Genomic DNA, 21343 nt, shown 5'->3' with positions numbered 1-21343 from the left:
TAAAAGTTATTATATCCTTAGCTCTCCGGCAGTTAAAATAACTTTTAAGAGTGCAAACTACATGACTTTTTCCACAGATGTAATTTTAGGCAAAATATATCTTCCAAGTTTCTGGTTTTTTCTATTTCAATAAGAGTAAGAATTTTATAAATACCATTTTTGAGATGGGAACATTTGATCACATTTATAGTTCTTTAAAAAATTCTTGGGCTTCCCTGGTGGCGCAGTGGTTGAGAATCTGCCTGCCAATGCAGGGGACACGGGTTCGAGCCCTGGTCTGGGAAGATCCCACATGCCACGGAGCAACTGGGCCCATGAGCCACAATTACTGAGCCTGCGCGTCTGGAGCCTGTGCTCCGCAACAAGAGAGGCCGCGATGGTGAGAGGCCCGCGCACCGCGATGAAGAGTGGTCCCCACTTGCCGCAACTAGAGAAAGCCCTCGCACAGAAACGAAGACTCAACACAGTCATAAATAAATAAATAAATAAATAAAAAGAACGTGAATTTCTTAAAAAAAAAAAAATTCTTTAAAGTTTTTTCCTATCATGTAAGCAACACTGCCTCACTATACATCAGATTTAGCTCAGGCCAACTGTACCATTGAAAAGTCGAATGTTTTTTTATAGTCACACAAGGTAGTGCTTGAGAATCTCAAAATTAGCTAGCAATTCAATATTAAAGTATCTTCTTGGAATGTTTGCTATCTTGAGAAGTGACCAAAACTAATGATTTTTGGAGTGGCACGGACACATATATACTACCAAATGTAAAAAAGATTGCTAGTGGGAAGCAACTGCATAGCACAGGTCAGTGCTTTGTGACCACCTAGAGGGGTGGGATAGGGAGAGTAGGAGGGAGACACAAGAGGGAGGAGATATGGGGATATATGTATATGTATAGCTGATTCACTTTGTTATAAAGCAGAAACTAACACACCATTTTAAAGCAATTATACTCCAATAAAGATGTTAAAAAAAAAAGAATTAATGGCATACTAAAATTTGACATGCTTTCTAACTCAGTGTATGATGATGGTTGCAGACATCCTGTTTTCTGATCTTACATTCAGAATTGAGTTAGTGAGAACTCGTAATAATTTGGTGTAGATATGATTCCATTTATGTGACAAACTGGGTCCTGAAGAAATATATGCAAAGTGGATTTTTTCTTTTTCATATATTCAGACATTTTTTATTACACTAAAGTTGTGCCCTATTAAATGAATAGTCTAAATCAGTTTGTAACATGAGTTTCTTAGTGGTAAATTAAACGTCTTCATCGCACTTACTCACATGTTTCCTCTTAAAATTCATTTCTCCATCCTTCACATTTCCAACAAAACTTCCATCTGTATAAATATGCAGCCCCACCAGTTTATAACCTCTCTGAATGTATCTTGATTTTTTTCACCTATGTGTCCCCTAGTGGAGTAGTTCTTAATCAGAAGTGCACATCAGAATTTTCTTGAAAGTTGTTAAAAAATACACAGGCCAGGACCGCACACCAAACCTACTGAATCAAGAGAGGAGAATGGAGAGTACATTTTGTTATGGTTCTCAGGTGATTTTGATCAGCTGACCTTTGGTTAAGAGCTAAAGAGAGCTCTTGTCTAGCACTGTTAAGAGGGGTGTTTAAGAAATGATTAGTGGAATGAACTCTTTTCAACAATGTCCTAAATTCCTCTACACATTTGAGGCCCAATGTAAGGCCCCTCTCCGTTCAGCATCCCTCATTCTTCTTGTATGTGCCTGTCTCTATTGCTCCTTCCTGCCCATGCCTATCTCTGCTCTTCTATACTGTTATTATTGTCCTATAGGATAATGCTCTCTTTTTTATCCTGCCATCTGTTTCCTCTAGAGAGAAAATGTGAACTACTTAAGTGTAGAAGCTATCTTGTATTTCTTTTTATCATCTTCCTCTACCATCCCAAGTCCCCTATATCACACATTTTATTTCCTTTCTAGCACTTCTAAATACCTAAATTGATTATGTGTATTGTTTCCTTGGTTATTATGTGTTTCCCTTTAATAGAATGTAAAGTCCTTAAAAACAAGGACACTATGACTTATTCAAAGTTCTAGCCCAGTGCCTAAACCTAAAAAAGTATCTAGTTCTCAAAATATATTTGATGAGTAAATGAACTACCTAGAGGATTGATTTTTTGTGTGTATAAATGTAGTGAATTGTATATTACGTTTATTTAGTTTCCACTGTACCAAATCATTCACTGCTTTCAGTCCCATCTGCTAGTCCTTGCTCTGCAAAAGCCATCATGTGAAAGATATAAAGGGCAAGTAAATGTATTTTATTCTGTCAAGATAAATCAAGTTCATTTAAGGTCTCTTTTTGAAGGAACTAGAAATTATATATTCTTTAGAATGGATAAATTCCAAGGTGAAAAGTAGAAAATGATAGACCTCTAAATGGAGCTAATGTATTTATTAATAAATGAAATGTTGCTTATATTTTAGAGAATTTCTTAATTTTAGTTTGGGAGTTCATTTGTTGACTCATAACAATGACCATGATGTAATATTTACTCAGACCCTGGTGCTATCTGTAAAAACTCAAGATCAGCTGTATGAACAAACACATAATTCTACTCTGGGTTCTATAGCACACATTTTAGCAGAGTCAAAGTGAGTTTGTTTCCACTATACATATAAAATATTATCAGGATCCAGATACTAGGCACCAAAATGAGTGTGGTTGGCTAGGAACATTTGTCTTTAGGACTGCCCTTAACCTTATACTAGATGAGGGAACCATCAATTTATCAGGGTAAAGAAGAGTTGCTTCTCTACTTGAATTTCTTGCAATTGTTCCTCCTTGTCTCAACTTGACATGCAGAATGTAAAGAATCCCACACTTACATGGGGTTGGTTTTCTTCTCATGCATATATTCCAGAATGCCATGAGCCATCAAGGGGTGCTGCCATTGTGATGCAACTATGATGACGCCAATGATACCCTGTGATGAACCATAATGTTCAAAATGTTTAATCTTAATGTGAAGTAGGTACAAAGTTCATGGCTTGAAAATATTGGAGGAGATTATTCACTTACTCTGTGAGTAGCTGCATTTATAAGAGTCACTTAGTTCTTCAATGTGATTAATATAATGTAACTATCATAACGTCAAGGTTAATAATAGTTACCGTCTATTGTGCACTCACCATATGCTAGGATCTGTGCTAATGTTTCTGTATCTTATTTCATTTAATCTGCTTAACAGCAGGCGGGGATCTTTATTCCTATCTTTAGATGAGGAATCCGAATTTTTCAAATATTAAGTAACTTACTATATGGTGGAATTTGTATATGAAAACCCAACTTGTTTGAATCTAAGCACTCTGTCCCTACGATGCCATGTTATATTCCACACCAATGTAAATTATCACCCCCTAAATTTCCAGTTGGAAAAAGACAGAATAATTTCCATTATAAAGAGCCCCTTTCACTTCAAAGTAAAAGACTTTCGATGACAGATATGCACAACTTGCATTCACCTCAATATGAAGAAAGAGTAAGAAAAAGGGAAGAAGAGGACTAGAACAAAATCAAAACCTACGAGAGCAGAAAGATGCACCAGTGTAGGCTGACAGCCTGTAAGCTAAACAAAATCTCCACCATCTTTTGAAATCTGCGGGTAAGACTGTGAATCTCTCTGAATCACAGTTGTCTCATTCACCAAAAAAGATGACCATGCAGGCCCCTGCTTCACTCTGGAATGGGCAGTGTCATGTTTCTAGTCTGGTTTTCTGCTCTCAGTCACACCTCGACTTCAGGTATTCTTTCCATTTACACTTTCTGCTGGGAAGGCCATTGAGTGGCCTCTCCATCTTTCCACAGAACTTTCCATGATACACATGGCAAAACTAAACTGCATCCTGGTTTTTCATGGCACCCAATCCTTCTTTCCATCTGATGTAACAGAATTACTTTCCTATGCATCTGGCTCTCACCTCATTGAGCTACTGGGATCAGGGAGCTGGTCGTCATTTAATCTCCCTCTTTACTACTTCCCTGCATAAAACATAAAACAAGTGGATTACACAAAATATGTTCTCCACAAGTGTCCAATAGGGGAGAAGACATGATTCATGACTGTTTATTTTATCCTACTAAACATATGGTACTATTTAGCCTACTTTATTATGATGTGTCATTAAAAAATAAGTAGCTTTTACAAAGTTTCCCAGAATTAGGACAGATGCACTGTGGACCACATTCCTAAAAGAGCTGTTTTACTGGAACAGTCACGGAAGAGATACGTATCTTCAGGACAAAGAAACACTAAGAGAGAACAGTGCTTTTTTCGATTCCTCAAGTCGAGAAAAATCCAGTTCTGGAGTTGTCTCTACATCAAAGTTAGTCAAATTAAGCAGCTTTCTCCCTCTCTCTTCGTATTATCTACTTGTCATGATTAAAATGCCCTACTAGCTTCTAAATGGGCCCTAAAAGCTGGCCCTTTTTATCTTGGGATTCCAGAGGCAAAATCTTAGGACCACCCTTCATCCAAATGCCAACATGCTACCAGTAGAGATTATTCCTTTATGTTAAATATTATTCTCTCCCAGAAATTCTCTTTTCAAAGAGAAGTTTAGTCTAAATCCCTTTATCAGAGAGGAAAGAGATTTTAAGAGTCAGATGAACTTGAAGTTAAATGTATCTGACTTCTGCCATGACCAGCTGTGTAAAGTCCTCCTTGCTTTGTAAAGCTGACATTAGCCTCTCTTGTAAAACAGGGAAAATGATACTCAGCAAGGTTTTTGAATGAGATGGTACTGGTAATATTTTTAGTGTACTGTTCTGCAAAATAAATGATCAATAAATAATAACTTTGACGAGGGCCCTGGGACACATAAAGAAACCAGAAGGGAGGTGGTTGGAAATTCTGGCCTCTTAGTAGTGGGTGGGAAAGAGCCCCGGTTGAGATATGGTAAATAAAGCAGCTTCTCATTAGGAGGTGTGCTCTCTAGTCATTTAATGCATTTCATTATACTTGTTAAAGTCATTCATTTCATTATTCTTGTTAAAGACATCGGGCTATTGTTAAGTCATTCTTGGTCTTAAAGTACATTTACATCTTAATATGGAACTTTTCTAGTTAATCCCTGTCTGTTGTAATACTAGATCAACCAAAGTATATTCGGAGGGTTTTCAGAGAGTTTGAAAGTTCGGGATTTTTGAATGTCAGATACTAGCTCCCAAACTCCACTCCTTCCCTTGAACATAGATCTGGTATTTTTTTTTCAGCTTGCAGCGAGGGGTTTAATTTTCACTTCCTCCCAGCGGCTCTCTACGGTCCCAGAAGGTGGGGCGTCTGGCATCCGTGTGTGGTTTGGGGGTAGTAACCTCTCTCGGGGCTGCCGCCCGCCTCCACCCACCGCGGCGGCCGTGACGTCACAGGCGATGCCCGGGTGCCCGCCCGGCCTATAAAGCTGCAGGTGCGCGCCGCGCCTCCGGAACGTTCGCACACGTTGCGCGCGAGCCGAGCCTAGGCGAGCTTCAGGAGCTGCCTCCAGCGCCCGAGCCCGGCCGGGCCTGCGAGCACAGCCGCAAGACTCCCCTTGTCCCCCCTCTCCCCACCACCTCGTCCTCCCTCCAGCAGCTCCCGGCCGAGTTGCCCCAGAGACCGCGCCGCCGCCGCTCCGAGGGACCAATGAGAGCCCCGCTGCTGCCGCCGGCGCCTGTGGTGCTGTCGCTCTTGATCTTCGGCTCAGGTGAGGACATCCCGGCTCTGAGCTGCTGCCCAGCGCTTCTCCCACCGCGGGCACCACTTGAATTTTGCTGCTGCTTCTCCAAAAAAACCGCCCCTCGGCGCCCCCGGCTCTGTCCCGTGGGAGGTGATCGAGGTCCCTCCCTCCCTGTGGATACTCCATGGGAGGAAGAGAAAAGTGGGTGGGTGTCTTAGATGTTCCAAGCTAGCAAGAGGGAGCCTGAGAATCCTTGTACTCTTACTTGAGTCCAGCTGAAGGAGAACTTAGAGATCCTGTGATCCAAATAAAGATAAAGATAAGATAAAGAAACCGAGGTACAGAGCGGTGAGGTGATTTCCGCATATCTTGGAGAAGAGTGGTTAAGTCTCCGACCGAGGAGTGCTACCTCCTGCCTAAATTCTCCATCTCCGCTGTCAAGTGATTTTGTTTTTACTTTTCTAGAGGGCCTCGCATCGTCCCAGGGAGAAGTTAAAAGTACCACTCTGACGCTGCTTTATTCAGACCTAAAAGATAAAGCAGGGGCTTAATTCTGGCCCCCAAATCTTACCTAGTCCCTAGTTTCACTCTACGTGAGAACAATAATAAGAAACAATGGCAATAAGAATAATTATTATCAACTACTTTTTACATTTTATACACATACTCTTGTTCAAAATGTCAGCACGTGTTAGGAAAATCTGGTATTTATCTCTAGAACCTGTTTATTAAAATGGGACAGGTAACATTCTAGAAACTACAAATGCATTTGGTATGTGAAGTTATGACAATATTTAGATATTACTTCTCAAATAATTATATGACATTAATTTGCCTACTTGGTAGTATATATATATATATATATATTTTGGTGTGGAAATTAATGTAGGCTGTCTGTGGAAAAGAAAACAATGAAAGAAGCTCTGTAACTGGCACAACAAACAGCCATGTGTTGGCAAAATGTGAAGTTACTTTCATTAAGTGACTCGATCACAAACAATAGCACATGTACAATAACTGCTTTGAAGATAAACCTGTCTCCCGAATGCAACTGACTGGTGAGAAAAGGCATTCTGCTCTACTTTCTCTTTTCTTCCCTTTTTCTTGCTCCCATAGCCCATTATACTGCTGGATTAGACGTCAATGACACCTACTCTGGGAAAGGGAAACCATTTTCTGGGGACCACACTGCTGATGGATTTGAGGTGACCTCAAGGAGTCAGATGTCCTCGGGAAGTGAGATTTCTCCTGCGAGTGAAATGCCTTCTAGTAGCGAACTGTCCTCGGACATCGACTCTGACTATGCAGAAGAGTACGATAACGAACCACAAATAGCTGGCTATATTGTAGATGATTTAGTCAGAGGTGAGTAGAGGATAAGGTGACAGTGTAGCCTATAAGATGTGTGGTTTGCATGAGCAAAGCTGCTTCCAAAGAAAAGCTGCTCCCCAGCTCTCCCAGGGGCTTTCTTGCGTGTATGACTGTTGTATACCCCACTGGGTAAGCTAGCAACTGAGATGGAAAGAGCTATTGGTGGGCACATCCTATGTATCTGGAACTCTAACAAATGTTTTATGTCTAGTAAGTCTAATCTTCACAACTCTGTGAAGTAGGAATTGTTATCATTTTACAGATGTGATAACTGAAGCTCAAGAAGGTTAAGCATTCTGCCCCAAATTCCACAGCCAGAATGAGAAACTCCAATCTGTTTGGTCCCAGATACTCTGCCACACGACCACCCCCCCCAATCTGCGAAACAGATTAAACATCAACGAGTCCTATATACTTAGTATCTCAGTTTTTATAGCCACTCCCCACCACCACTTTTCTCTAAATAACTGCATTTTGACACGAGTAAGGGAACAGAAAGAAGTAATGGGAGAAGAACGATTGGATCTTAGCCTTTGTGAATTAGATGTTGAGAAATTGGTAATAATAATAGTAATACCACCTTATGGAAATATTAAAGAAGGACAAATAAGCATGGATTTTATATTGCTAAAATCACTATTTAACCCCAAATCTCATTTGTCAGTTAAATAATGGTGACCCATAATTTTTTTTCTCTTTTGCTGTTATCTGATCTTTTAAAAAGAGCATTTGCTTAAAATGAGGGTACCAAAGTAAGAGGTCAGTATTGTTCATTACCCTCATATTACTTTGGAGTTTGAGGGCAGATCATCAGTAAATCAGATCTAGATATCCTAGGAGCATCCACTATGGAGGCAGGACTTAAGGACCTTTCTTTCTTGACTGTAGTTTCCCGGAATCCTCCCCATCTGTCTAGCTCCCAGAACTGGTGAAGGGAGAGCAGGTGGCACCACGAGGACGGTGACAGGGTTAAGTGGCAGGTGGGAAAAGCTTTATCGATCCCTCCACTTTCCTCCTTTGCTTCAGAATTTGTGCTTTTATAATACATAAGGTGAAGGGGTCCATCTATAATTCTTATTTTTGCAGGGGATGAGACTAGACCATTAAGACTCTAGAAACTATTGTCTTAAAGATGTTTCAAGTTAACATTTCATAAGGCCAAATGAACTGTTGGTGATGAAAATGGCTAGTGGATAGAATTGCAATGCATTGTAAAACAGAGAGGAAATTGATCCATGGGGTTAATGTCTATTGAAGCACTTCAGCATAGTGACCATTTGTCTCTGTCTAAAATTTGTAATATATCTGATAAAGTACATCATATTGATTTGAAATGTTTCTGTTAGAGGAATTACCCTAATCTGTGGTACTTTTCTTATCATCAGAGGAAAGTTTCAATGTAAAAATTGCATAGCCACCTATTAAACATTGCTCCTAATTTGACTGTTGTTAATGTTGATATAGTAACTGCTAAAATATTCATAATATTTATTTGTCCTTACCTTAATCATAGGGTTCTATCTTTGATACCCTTCCCTATGTTTCCAGAGTTTTCTATTTAATGGGTACTGCAGGACCATTATGACTAATTTTATTATGATATGATATTTTCCTCTTTCCACTGGACTCTGCTAAATACTTGCTCAGATAAACCTATTCAGGAATTAGTATAACAAAATGCACAGCTCCAACATGAAAACTTCTTCTTCTTATATTTAGCATATGGGTATACTATACCCCGCATAACTGTAACCCTGAACAAAGGTTTCTGTGGATCTGAAGAGTTAGGATGAACCTATGAAGCAGCAAGTACAAATATTTCTGGACTCCCCTTTTTCAAATAGATTGATCATAGAAATGAGCCCCCAGAAAGTATCGATTAATTATAATCTGTTGTAATCTGGGAGTTGGAGAAAATTGATCAACTCTAACGTATAATTCTGTTTTCTTCATTTCAAGTGTTACACACTAATTCCCAATTATGATAGTGAGCACAAGACCAATATGAGTAAAGAAAATCACCAGATATACTCGAATCCCACTTTAATTAATGGAACCGAACTTTTTCCAAGAGAAAATATAATATGGTAGGGAAATAATAGGCTTTAACATCCCAGGACTGGCATTTTCTAGCTACGTGTCCTAGTGCAATTTACTTGTCTTTACTCAACTTCATTTTTCTCATCTGTATCATCTGGATAGTAACAATACATTCAACTGCAATTTGGGTTTAATTAAATTAATGCTCATTACCAAGAACTTGGTATGTATTAACAGTGAAAAAAATGTTTAAAATATTTCATGGATTTTCTTAGACAAGTAACTCCTATTATTCCTATTATCAATAATAATAATATTACTGACACAAATAAATTCAAAATATGTTTCTAAGCTAATAAAATAACAAAGGGATTCAGATCTTTAAGTGTCACACAATACAGATATTCTCTTTGTTCAATTATTGTGTATGAGTTGTGTTAAATAATGAGACAAATATAGCTGTTATCCCTGTGAGCTCTCACTGCTAGGACTTCTTTCTCTTATGTCTCCAAAATGGTATTCCAGATGAAGAGAGACTGTTATCAATAAATCTTTTTTTTAGTTGAACAGGTAGTTAAGCCCAAGAAAGACAAAACTGAAAGTTCAAAGACTTCAGATAAACCCAAAAGAAAGAAAAAAGGAGGCAAAAATGGAAAAAATAGAAGAAATAGAAAGAAGAAAAATCCATGTGATGCAGAATTCCAAAATTTCTGCATTCATGGAGAATGCAAATTTATAGAGCACCTGGAAACAGTATCATGCCAGTAAGTTTTCCTAAATTATGTAGAATTCTATATTTCTAACACTGTGTCTGAAACCCCTAACTGCAGAAAACCATTTATTTTTTTCAATATATAAACCAGGGGTTTGCAAACTTTTTCTTAAAGAACCAGGTAGGAAATATTTTGGGCTTCGTGGGTCAAGGTGAAGTATGTACTCGTATAACCAATTAAAATACAGCCATTTGAAAACGGAAAAAACATTCTTGGCTTGCATGCTGTAAAAGACCTGGCAAATGGCCAGATTTAACCCATGGGCGATAGTTTGCTAAACCCTGGTGAAAACCATCATTTTACAATATATATTTACAAAACCTCTTGATAAAAAAGGAACTAAAGGTAGTTTTCACATAATGTTGCTCTAGCTTCCTTCCCCCCAAAAGCCGCTAGCACATTAAATGATAGTGGAATGTATTAGCTCCATAACAAGTCACTGACCTCGTCAGTTGGTCATACATGGAGCACAAAGAATGAAAAGGTGTGTCTTCTTGGAATATCACACCCAAACGAATCTCAACTTTTTCTTATACTAATAGATCTTTGGCTCAAATGCATTCTCTGTCTCATCATTTTTAAATACAAATAAATGTATGGCATGACTTTCTTTAATGTTAGAATTAGTGGTTGTTTATGATCTGGAAAGCAAACATAAAATTTAATGGAATTTTTTCAGTGATTATAATTTTAAAATATGGGTGTTTGCAGATGTCATCAGGATTACTTTGGTGAACGATGTGGGGAAAAGTCCATGAAGATTCACAGCATGGCTGACAGCGATTTATCAAAAATTGCTTTAGCAGCTATAGCTGCTTTTGTCTCCGCCATGAGCTTCACAGCTATTGCTGTTATTATTACACTCCTGTAAGTAAGGCATATCTTAAAAATCCCTAATAAAATAATGCCGGGTTAATTTTTTTCAGTATTTCTATCACAATGTGGTATCATATTTTAGGTGAGTTATTCTATTGGTGGCATATGATCTTTGGTTATATCTTTATACTTCATTGACAACTCATAGAATATGGTCAAATGGATATTACTTGGGCCACCATTGAAACTTAATACATGAAACCCTTTTCTTGAATGTAAAGTGATAGTTTTGTTTCATGTTATATGGCTACTCAAGGTTACTTCCAAATCTCAGAGTGTTGATATCGTCTATGACTATATTAAGCTAAAACAAGCCTCCCAGAAGCTAATTAAGGCCTGGTTCATAGTAGGTTGTCAGAGATATTGCTTTGGTACTAAAAAATCACAAAGAGCTTCAAACCAGAAGCCAAGAAAATATGTCTTCTGCTCCTATTAGAATGCAAAATTCTGAGTTAGGACTTTTATAGCATGGTGTACTGACATACTTAGAGTTTATGCCTATTATTGTCAAGTGCAATAGGGGAACTCAATTATTAAGATAAATTTCCTCCATATGGCATGGCATAGGAAGCAGGGACAATTCTATTACTGTTTCATTCCTGCAGTATCTTCCCTGTGCTCGTAATAACAGACCACATACTTCATTGCATGACCAATGAATGCTAGAACTAGACTGTCCCAGGTAGTAGACACTGGTGGGTATGTAAAAATGGCATTGTCTGTCAAACAAAAGTCAGTGAATTAAGGAAGTTGGGGGAGGGTGTGAATGGCTCTATAATGACTCATGTGCTATTAGAGCTTGGGGAAAAGCAAGACTCATTATTCTAATTTCAGGTCTTGGTAAATTACTTTAACAGCTGGACTGTGTACATGATCTACTACTCCTGCCATTCAGGATACAACGGGTTATCTTCTGCCATTGTTTGCTATTATTTTAAACTCAGATCAGATAATGATAAAATGACACATAGAATACTGTTTTATGGTGCACGTAAAGTTTTATGTGTGGTTTAAATTTGTTTTGCACACCCTAGAAATTATTTCGGTCTGTTAGTACCTCAAGTCAAATATGCAAATGTATTTAGCAAAGATTCCCTCAGACAAACCATTACTATTTGACATAGAAGGATAGAAGAAGAAATTGCCAGTTAGGGAAGATGTTTTGAAAGAATTATTTAAGCTTGTAATTATTCAAGTTGAGATATTTAATAATCCTTTGGAAAAGTATGGAAAAACTTTGTCATGTTGTCCTTTTCTCTGGTATTCTCCCTGTATTTGAAATACATAGCAAATACTTGCCTAAGACATACTTGCTGCTTTTTCATAATTGAACTTGATTTTTTCCCCGAACATCACAACAAAAGTTCTTAAGATTTTAATAGTAATATTTAGTAGATAAAGACCTACTAAAAATAGAATTGCTTGTACAACACTAAGACATTTCAGACCATTGAGTTTTTTGGTAGTAAGTAGTAATAAATAAAACTAGAGGTATTTATTATATTTAGAAATAAATAAAACTCTGTTTTGTAAGCCTGTTTTTTTTTAAAAAAAAACTAAGCATTCAGATTAATTTGTACAAGCATACAGTCCTTCTCTGGTAAAACTATACTATCTTCTTCTCCCAATTGTGCATGGCAATTGTGCTAAATTGGTGGGGGGGGGGCAGGATATGAATGTGTTTCATGCTTTCTGAAAGTTTGCATCTCAAGGCACACTTATTTAAATCTCAGTACTTTGAAAATATGTTTATGTAAAGTCAACATAAAGATCCCCTTGAGAAGAACATTCGTGATACTTTTAGCTGGGTTTAGGTTTTGTTTTGGTGGAGTGGTCCATAAGTGTGCAACGGTCTATAACAACTTATGAAAGGAATTCCCTATACTCATGAAACCCCAGTCAATATATAGATGAATAGAACTTTGATAACAGTAGAATATCTTGTTCTCTGAAGGCTTCGAAAACGATACTTCAGGGAATATGAAGGTGCAGCTGAAGAACGAAAGAAACTTCAACAAGAAAATGGAAATGCACATGCCATAGCATAACTAAAGAGAATATTACAGGTTTGAGTTTTAAAAGATATCTTTATATAATATCCTACAATTAAAAAAAATATAACATCTATTATATGAAGAAAAATGAGCAAAGCATGTTTTCTTAATTATACACTGTGAACATTGGCTACATTAAAGTGTTATTCTTTGAGCGTGAGCTGGAGTTCAGTACTGAGAAGGGACTATGTCCTTACTATTATAAGGGATATAAAGATGAGGGAGACACAAATTCTGTTCTCAGACAACTTAGTGTTTATTAGATAGAAAAAAAGTGTAAGGAATGAGAATACTAGGGGAAGTAAAATATGTCATGAGGAAGGAACCAATGGAATATGAGGAGTTCCCAGTGAAGGAGAAATAGAATCCAGTGGGATGCATTTAGGGAGCAGAAAAGCATGTGCATACGGATGGCACTGGAAGTGAGCCTCGAAGAACTGGTGAGATGGGGACAAGCGATTATAAAGGGAAAGGAAGATAAATAGTGTGATATGGGCTAGATTATTTTAGAAATGTTTGAGAAATGGCCTAGTTCAAGTGGCGTTGGGGAAGATAAGGTTGAACTGATAGGCTGAGCTCACATGGTGAAGAGCCAGCATCCAGGAGCTTGCGCTACAAATAGGAGGAAGTGGAAACAGCAGGTGGAATACCCTTATACAGAAAAGAAATAGGAGGAGAGAAGGGGTTCAGATTTGAGAGGCAGCTTGGTCAGAGTATATATTGTAGTTCTACTACTAAGTCAGTAGTACCATTTTTAATCAATACTCCAGATGCTTGGAGAACCACTATATTTAGCATTGGTTAAGTACAGGCATTATGTTCTGAGCCTGTTACAGAATTAGCTCAATAAGTCATGAAATAGATAATTATCCATGACAATTCTATACTCAATACTTATTCATCAAAATTTATTAATGAATTGGCTTAATGATCTGAAGCTAAAACCACCAGCATGAATAAGGGTTGATTTCTGGTTATTTAGTGCAATTGAAATTTCTCAAAGGAGGTCCAGAATGACTTTAGGAAAAGGATTATGCTGAGCTGGCACTTAGTGGCTGCCTATAACTGGTATCTACTATTATTATGCCCTTGGTACCAATTATCTTAAATTAACTGTATATCATAAATACACTGAGACACTTCATCTTCATTTTTAATTATATCCACTGCATAGATTTGGTTAGGAAAACTATTTCTCATGACTATTGCTGCAGTTTTATTAAGCAGAATTTGATGAAACAGGTTCGAGCACATGCAGTCTTTACCTAAGTAGGCATATAACCAAAGCTGATGTGAAAGAAAGATTCACGTCAACGGGATAGTTTGTCTATGAAAAGCTCTTAGCATTTTTCACAAGACATCCTAGAAAAAAAATTGACAGAAATTCTGATTCCTGATTATTCTTTGGCATTTTCTTAAAGCTATGTTGAAATTGAGCTTATCTCTAACACTTTGTTTTATTTTCTAACAGAGTATCAGATCCGAGTCACTGCCAAGTCACAACCCTGAGTGATGCATTGGTTCCTCTTTTCAGTGGATCCAGAGAAAACAGAACCTTTCCGTTCTGATGGTTTTAAACTTTCAATGGTCACTTTTTAACCCTAAGTCTTATTTCTGTATATAAAGATGCATGGAGATAAAAAGTATTTTTTCAAGTTGTAAATAATTTATTTAATATTTAATGGAAATGTATTTATTTTACAGCTCAATAAACTTTTTTAATCAAACAGATTGAGAGTTTGAATATTAGTTTTGACATTGTGAGACTTTAGGGTTATTTTTCTCCTAACATTTAAATGATCATTTTAAAAGGAGTTCCTTCCTTTTTTTTACTGTTTTTGTGTTCATTTTCAAAACTTACTGCTTTTCTTAGAAAGCACTCTTAATGGGAAAATTATAAACCAGAATCACTTAGTCCTCCCACAAATACTAATATCCCAAACTGGTCTTTCTTATTCTATGTAGAACTTATTCCAAGTCCTGTTCATTAGAAAAGCTTCTAAAGTCAACACATGGCATGGCCTCTCTGTTACAGTAAACACAGATATTATAAAAGAAGGAAAATATATTGCCCATCATTATCATCACCATAAACAAGGAGGAGACAAGGTTTGAATACGGCATTTCAAGAGAACCAGGAAGTATTTAGATTTGAGACATCTTTCCCTAATATCATGACATAAATGTAAAAGTATCTAAAACCCACTCTTCTTTTTCTCCACTTGCTACTCTTTTCTTACTCTTTTCTTATTTTAAACAAATACATGTGTATTTGTGATGAGTGTTCTTTCAAGAACATTAATGTTGTGGAATGACTCAGTGTGGTTCCTGGCTGGTCAGTTGAGTTACCTGCATGAAAAACAAAACAACCGTTATATTGTGCAGGGAATATTTTGAGAAAATGAACCAATAATAAGCATAATTCCAGCAATCATCTCATAGAATTTCATGAATGAAAGGTACCTCAAGCATCAATACTTACATCTGTCTCTAGCATTCACCAAATCCATGCCCAGTGATCATCTAACCAATTGGCTCCCAGCCTCACCTACCTTATCACTTCAGTTTTAAATGTCAGTGTCCAGGGCCCCCCTCCCAGAGCTTCTGACTTAAATGGACAGGTGTGGGTCATTGATACCTGTATTTTTTTAAAGATTCCTAGATGTTTCCTATTTACAGCCAGTGTTGAGAACCTGTGATTCACCTCTGCTTGCACATCTACAGTACACATTTTCCTCAACTTCATTTACTGAATATTTATTGTGGATGATTCAAATAGAGTGCTAGGAATACAAGACATTTACCACCAAGTTGGCGGGAGAGAGTATGTCTTGTCAGTACAGTGCAGTAAATAACTGAATGAGGTGTGGTACCAGGAATCCATGGGATTTAGGGGAGTACTTACCCAGCCCAGGCTGACTGAGTCAGGGAGCGCTTCCTGGAGAGGTGTCACCTAACATTATCCTTGAAGGATGAGTAGGAGTTATATAGAGAAAATCATTATAGGCACAAGCAAAATTACAAAGTCATCAAAAAGTATGTGTTAAAAAGGAAAATACATAAAATAGTTCAGTATTACTGAAACAGAGAGGTTAAAGTCAATAGAGGCTGTAACAGAAGCTGGAGTGGTAAGGACAGGGTCACACGGGGCATTTAACTTGTACTGTAAGTTAAATGAGGAATCATTCAAGCCAGCTGGTCAGGGGTAGAAAGTTGATCAAATTTGTGTTCCAAGTAGGTCATCAGGCAACCATATGGTGAAGGGACTTGAGCCAAGGTAGGAAGCCAGAGGTAGCTTGGAAGCAGTTGAAATATTCCAAGTGTGAAAAGAAAAACACTTGAAGTTGGGAAGTTAAGGCAGGGAAAGAGACTCAGCATGTATTTGGAAATGTTTTTATAGATTAAAAAACAAAAACAAGGTGATTTATTATTGAAAACAAGGCTGAGGGCAATAAGACAGTGAGAGAAGAGAAGAAATCTGGGGTGGCCCTCAGGTTCCTGGCTTCGGTGGCTAGGGAGATGGTGACATAATTTTAAGTAGGGAATCTCTTGAACTAGCTTATTGAATATTCTAGGAGGGAAGCATGGCTTTTTATTTATCCTTGAATGAAGAATGTCTCTTCTCTACTTTGTAAAATCATCCTTTCTAGTTTTTAATAGATTTATGAGGAAATAAGTACCAGCCCAGTCAGTTAGTCAACTGAATCAACCCTGTCCCTCACCTCACATCTGAGATTGAGTAGGTGAGAGGAAAAAACCAGGTCTACAAGTGTGATAATATATTCAGCTTTGGACCTGTTACTTTGAGATATCAGGAGACATCTACTAAGCAGTTAGATATACAAGTCTGAAGTGCAGTGAGGGGAAGAATTATAGATTGGGAGTTGTCAAAATATATATGGTAACTGAAGCCACATAAGTGCTCAAGATTACTAAAGGAGGCTGTAATGAGTTTGCAGAAAAATATATTTGAATTGACAAATCTTCCCTGTTGTCACCAAACACTTGGAGGGAGGCCCCAGACTACCAGGGTCACTGGTCACTGTGAAGGTTCTAGGCACTTGCCTGCTATCCCATGTGCTTTCTTAGTCCCTAAAACAAAAGTTTAGTAAAACAATTACAGTGGAGAAGGGGAAAAAAACCCTATTACCTTCATAATAAAAATAATAATCTTAAATTTATTGAGTACTCAGATATCTTAATCACTGTTTTATACATAGAAACTCATTTAATCCTCATAACTTCCTTAGAAGGTAAATATATTTTATAGGTAAGAAAAGTAAGGCTTAGCGAGTTTAAGTAACTTGTCATACAACTAGTAAATGAGAGAATTAGGCTCTGTGGCTCCAGAGCTGCTTCACTTAAACTCCTCTCTCTCCTACTTTTCCTGTAGTCAAGGTGTTTGCTTTTGGTTTGGAGGATGCTATCTGCATACCAATTTAGCATGGCTTGAAACCACCACTCGTAAGGTAGCTGGTTTATTTCTTCAAGACTCAGATAAGTTGACCCTTTTTATCTACCTATTCCGTCTTCCCAAAACTACCCAAACTATACAACTTCCCTCACAGTACAGAATGTATATCTTAGAGTTAGCCCACCCAAAATGTAAGAAAGCTGAAATATTTATCTATAAATTTTATTCATAAATTTTCAAATAATTGGTTAAGAGCTACTCCTGGGGTGTAGCTTGATGTAGTTGCTTGGAAATTCCAGCCTGCCTTATGTGTAGGCAAAGTGAACTCCGGTAGCCAGAGAAAGTCCTCAGGAAATGAAATACAGGTGAGCTGTAGGTAGGGTCAATGTGCTTAGAAACAGAAACAACCTAGGGTGTATGGGTGGTGCACAAAGTGACTAAAGTGGCTTACTGCTGAACAACGTAACTCTTACTTCTTGGCTAATTTGCAGTTCATTCAATAAATAATTACAAATAATTATTAAACTCCAGCTATGTACCAGGCAAACATAGGTTACTGAAATGTAACATCTCATAAGTCCTAAGAAGTATCTGTAAAGTTAATAACAGAAGGAAATGGCAGAGTAAAAGATTCAGATAGTGTCAAACTAGATAGTTATCCTCTCAGTAATTAATAATTCACTTTGTTAGTTGGATTTGACCTTTGAGGTATGACTAAAGTAATGACATGTGTTTTCTTCTGTGTCTTAGAAATCAACCTAATTCCTTAGTAATACTTTGTGTGAATATATTCACCTTAACCTCCAATCTTCCAATCTCTCAAATCACATATATATGTGTATATATACTATACTATATATACATAGTATATATATACATATATACTATGTTCATTTAATCATTAATGTAATAAATATTTATTGAGCATTTACTATAAGCATAGTGATGCTTTGCACAGTGCAATCCAACCTTCTTCCAGGTCTCTCTAGGGAGACCAAGTGTGTCATAAACAGCTTCAGATATATATGTGTGTGTGTGCTGGTGGTGAGGTGGTTGGCAGCTTAGATCACAATGCAATACAATTAGAACATTTTTTAAAGGATTAAAAAAAAAACTGGTATATGCCGGGACACTAACATAATATAAAAGTCCCTGAGATAAATATTATCCTAAAGAAGATTTCAAAATACTTAGAACTGAAAGAAAATGTTTTATTTGTCAAAATTTGTGAGGCACAGCTAAAATAGTACTTAATAGACAATTTGTAGATTTAAATATATTTATAAGAAAATCTTAAAAGGGAAACAACTTAAGCTACACATTTAACTCAAAATTTAGATAAAGATCAATAGAATAAACCCAAGGAACATAAGAATAAAAATATTTAAATAAGGGGAGAAACAAATGATAAAGATAATTGAAAAATAAAACCAAAATCTTACTCTTTGGAAAAATTAATAGGATAGACCTCTTTTAAAATTGATAAAAATAAAGAGAGGATATAAAAAATGAAAGGCAGAAAGAAAAAGAAGAAATAACTACAGGAACAACAATTTTTTTAAAATTATACATGTTTATTGCAGATTTTTTTTAAAAGTACCAAGTAAAAAATAGCTCAAATGCTATCACCCAGGAAAACCTATTTTGTTAATACCTTTCCAGACATCTCTATATGAACACACATGCAATTTTATACAAGTGGGGTCATGCCCTTCATACTGTTGTCTAACTGGGGGACTTATATACTCTTTTTTTTTTTTTTTTAACATCTTTATTGGAGTATAATTGCTTTACAATGGTGTGTTAGTTTCTGCTTTATAACAAAGTGAATCAGCTATATATATACATATATCCCCCTCCCTCTTTCAAGATACCGCCTCCCTCTTGCAACAAATTTTAAAAAAGAAAAAAAAGAGAGTATTAGGATTCATATCCATAAATAAATTTTGGTGGCTTAAAGAGATGTTATTATCTCTTATAAATGATGTATAGAGGTAGGATACTCTAAGTTTGCTTTATACAATGGTATAATAATAATAGCAAATATCTAGGTCCTTTTCCTCATTAGGATAGGTTCTATCTTCATGGTTGCAATATGGCACTAACATATAAAAATTCCAGATGTAATGGATAAATTTCTATAAAAATACCAAAAAATATACAAAATGTCTAATGGGAAAAAACCAGAAAGCTTAAACCAATATGCAATAAAAAAAAATGGAAAGAGTGATCAGAGTTCATGCCCCCAACACCCCAAAAAGAAAACCAACCCGTATAGCTTTATATGTTCAGAATATAAAGAGAGAGTAAAATATGCTCAGCTTATTGTATGATGACAGTTCCAATCTGTACAAGGGCAATATAAGAAAAAAAATAGGGTACATTTTACTTATAAGCATAGATGTGAAAATTTACAAGTATATTTTTAAAATTACATCATGAAAGTAGAGATTTTTACCAGGAACGCAAGGATTGTTCAACATAAGAAAGTATATCATTGTTATATCAAATAGAGTAAAAAAATTAGAATTTTCTGTTATACAAAATAGAGTTCAAAAGCATTTTCTTATTAAAGGCAGAGAAAGCATTTAAACACAAAATTTACTTATAATTTAAAATAATTTAAAAACCAGGAATAGGGCACTTCCTGAGCTTGATAAAAGCTATATACTAGAACATACAGAAGAATTTATACTGTCTGGCAAATCTATAGATGCTTTTCCTGTAAGATTAAGAATGCGGCAGGGATGCCCATTATTACTACTACTGTTTAATGTGGTACAAAAATGCCAACTGAAGTTGAAAACAAAGGAACAAACATAAGAGATATCAGAATTTATAATAAAGAAGTAAATCTGTTCTTATTTGAAGATAATGTGATAGTCTACCAAGAATGACCAATCTAATCAGTATGCCAAGTATTAGAATTTATAAGATAATTTCATGTGATTACTAGATATAAAATAAAATTACAAAATTAATAGTAGTTTTCAATGACAAATTATCTCAATCTTAAAAGATAAAATGGCATTCACATTTGCTAGCAAACTATAAGATATATGTGTATTAATAATGAGTCCACAAGATTTCATTTAAGAAAAATTTAGATACCAGTTAAAAGAAAACAAAGAAATCTGTCATGGTTAGGCACTTCTTTCTTTTAGATGTCAGACTATAAATAAGTTAATTTCTTTCCCAAATAATCTTTAAATTCAACAAAATGCTAATCAAAATTCCAACTAGGTATTCTGAGGAACTTCATATATCATATTCTAAAATTTGCATGGGAAAATACATTCATGAAAATCTTCCATATTGAAAAAAAAAAGGAAAAAAGGAGCCTTATATATAAAAACATTTACTAATTACAGTAGTAAAACATTGTGGCTCTAGAATAAGTACGGACAAATAGACCAATGGAACATCACAGAGAGCTCAGAGACATTTTATTACATGATAAAGGTAGCACTGTAAAGTAATAGGGAAAAACTGACTGCTTAGAAAATATTGTTGAGAAAAGGATCTCTGAATGTGAAGAAAAATAAAATAAGATTACAGCACAGGGGCTTCCCTGGTGGCGCAGTGGTTGAGAATCTGCCTGCTAATTCAGGGGACACGGGTTCGAGCCCTGGTCTGGGAAGATCCCACATGGCGTGGAGCAACTAGGCCCGTGAGCCACAACTACTGAGCCTGCGCGTCTGGAGCCTGTGCTCCGCAACAAGAGAGGCCGTGACAGTGAGAGGCCCGCGCACCGCGATGAAGAGTGGCCCCCACTTGCCGCAACTAGAGAAAGCCCTCGCACAGAAACGAAGACCCAACACAGCCAAAAAAATAAATAAATTAAAAAAAAAGAAAGAAAAAGATTACAGCACAGTCAAAGGTGGCTCCCACAAAGATTTAATATCTAAATGTAAAATGTAACACTATAGAGTTAATACAAAATAATGCAGGAAAATACCCTTGTGAATTAAGATTGGGGAAGGATTTAAGCAAAAACTCATGATTAAAATACATGAAGAGAAAAATAGACTCTTTTTGATTATGTCAAAATTCAGAAATTTGGTTAAAAAAAGAATGTCATGGACAAATCTGACAGACACTTGACATAATGCAGA

At 36.5% G+C, this 21343-nt stretch overlaps 1 protein-coding gene across 1 annotated transcript; it reads left to right on the top strand.

Annotated features, from left to right (window-relative positions):
* Window positions 1-744: 744 nt before the first annotated feature.
* AREG (amphiregulin) lies at window positions 745-21086 on the top strand. The gene is made up of 6 exons (XM_082463947.1): window positions 745-5727; window positions 6817-7065; window positions 9674-9875; window positions 10596-10751; window positions 12715-12826; window positions 14286-21086. Exons 1-5 carry the CDS (start codon window positions 5667-5669, stop codon window positions 12806-12808), a joined length of 762 nt encoding a protein of 253 aa, XP_082320073.1. The 5' UTR covers window positions 745-5666; the 3' UTR covers window positions 12809-12826; window positions 14286-21086.
* Window positions 21087-21343: the final 257 nt, after the last annotated feature.

This window comes from Balaenoptera physalus (genome assembly GCF_965194825.1).
Source record: "Balaenoptera physalus genome assembly, chromosome: 5".
Taxonomy (NCBI): Eukaryota; Metazoa; Chordata; class Mammalia; order Artiodactyla; family Balaenopteridae; genus Balaenoptera; species Balaenoptera physalus.
Note: the sequence above shows the minus strand (reverse complement) of the source record. Positions and strands in the feature narration are given on the sequence as shown.

Excerpts from the sequence above, each read along its gene's own strand:
- AREG (XM_082463947.1), top strand. The coding sequence starts at position 5,667 with ATGAGAGCCCCGCTGCTGCCGCCGGCGCCTGTGGTGCTGTCGCTCTTG. Across the intron at positions 7,066-9,673 it reads TGTAGATGATTTAGTCAGAG|TTGAACAGGTAGTTAAGCCC; the intron begins GTGAGTAGAGGA and ends TCTTTTTTTTAG. Across the intron at positions 9,876-10,595 it reads CTGGAAACAGTATCATGCCA|ATGTCATCAGGATTACTTTG; the intron begins GTAAGTTTTCCT and ends GGGTGTTTGCAG.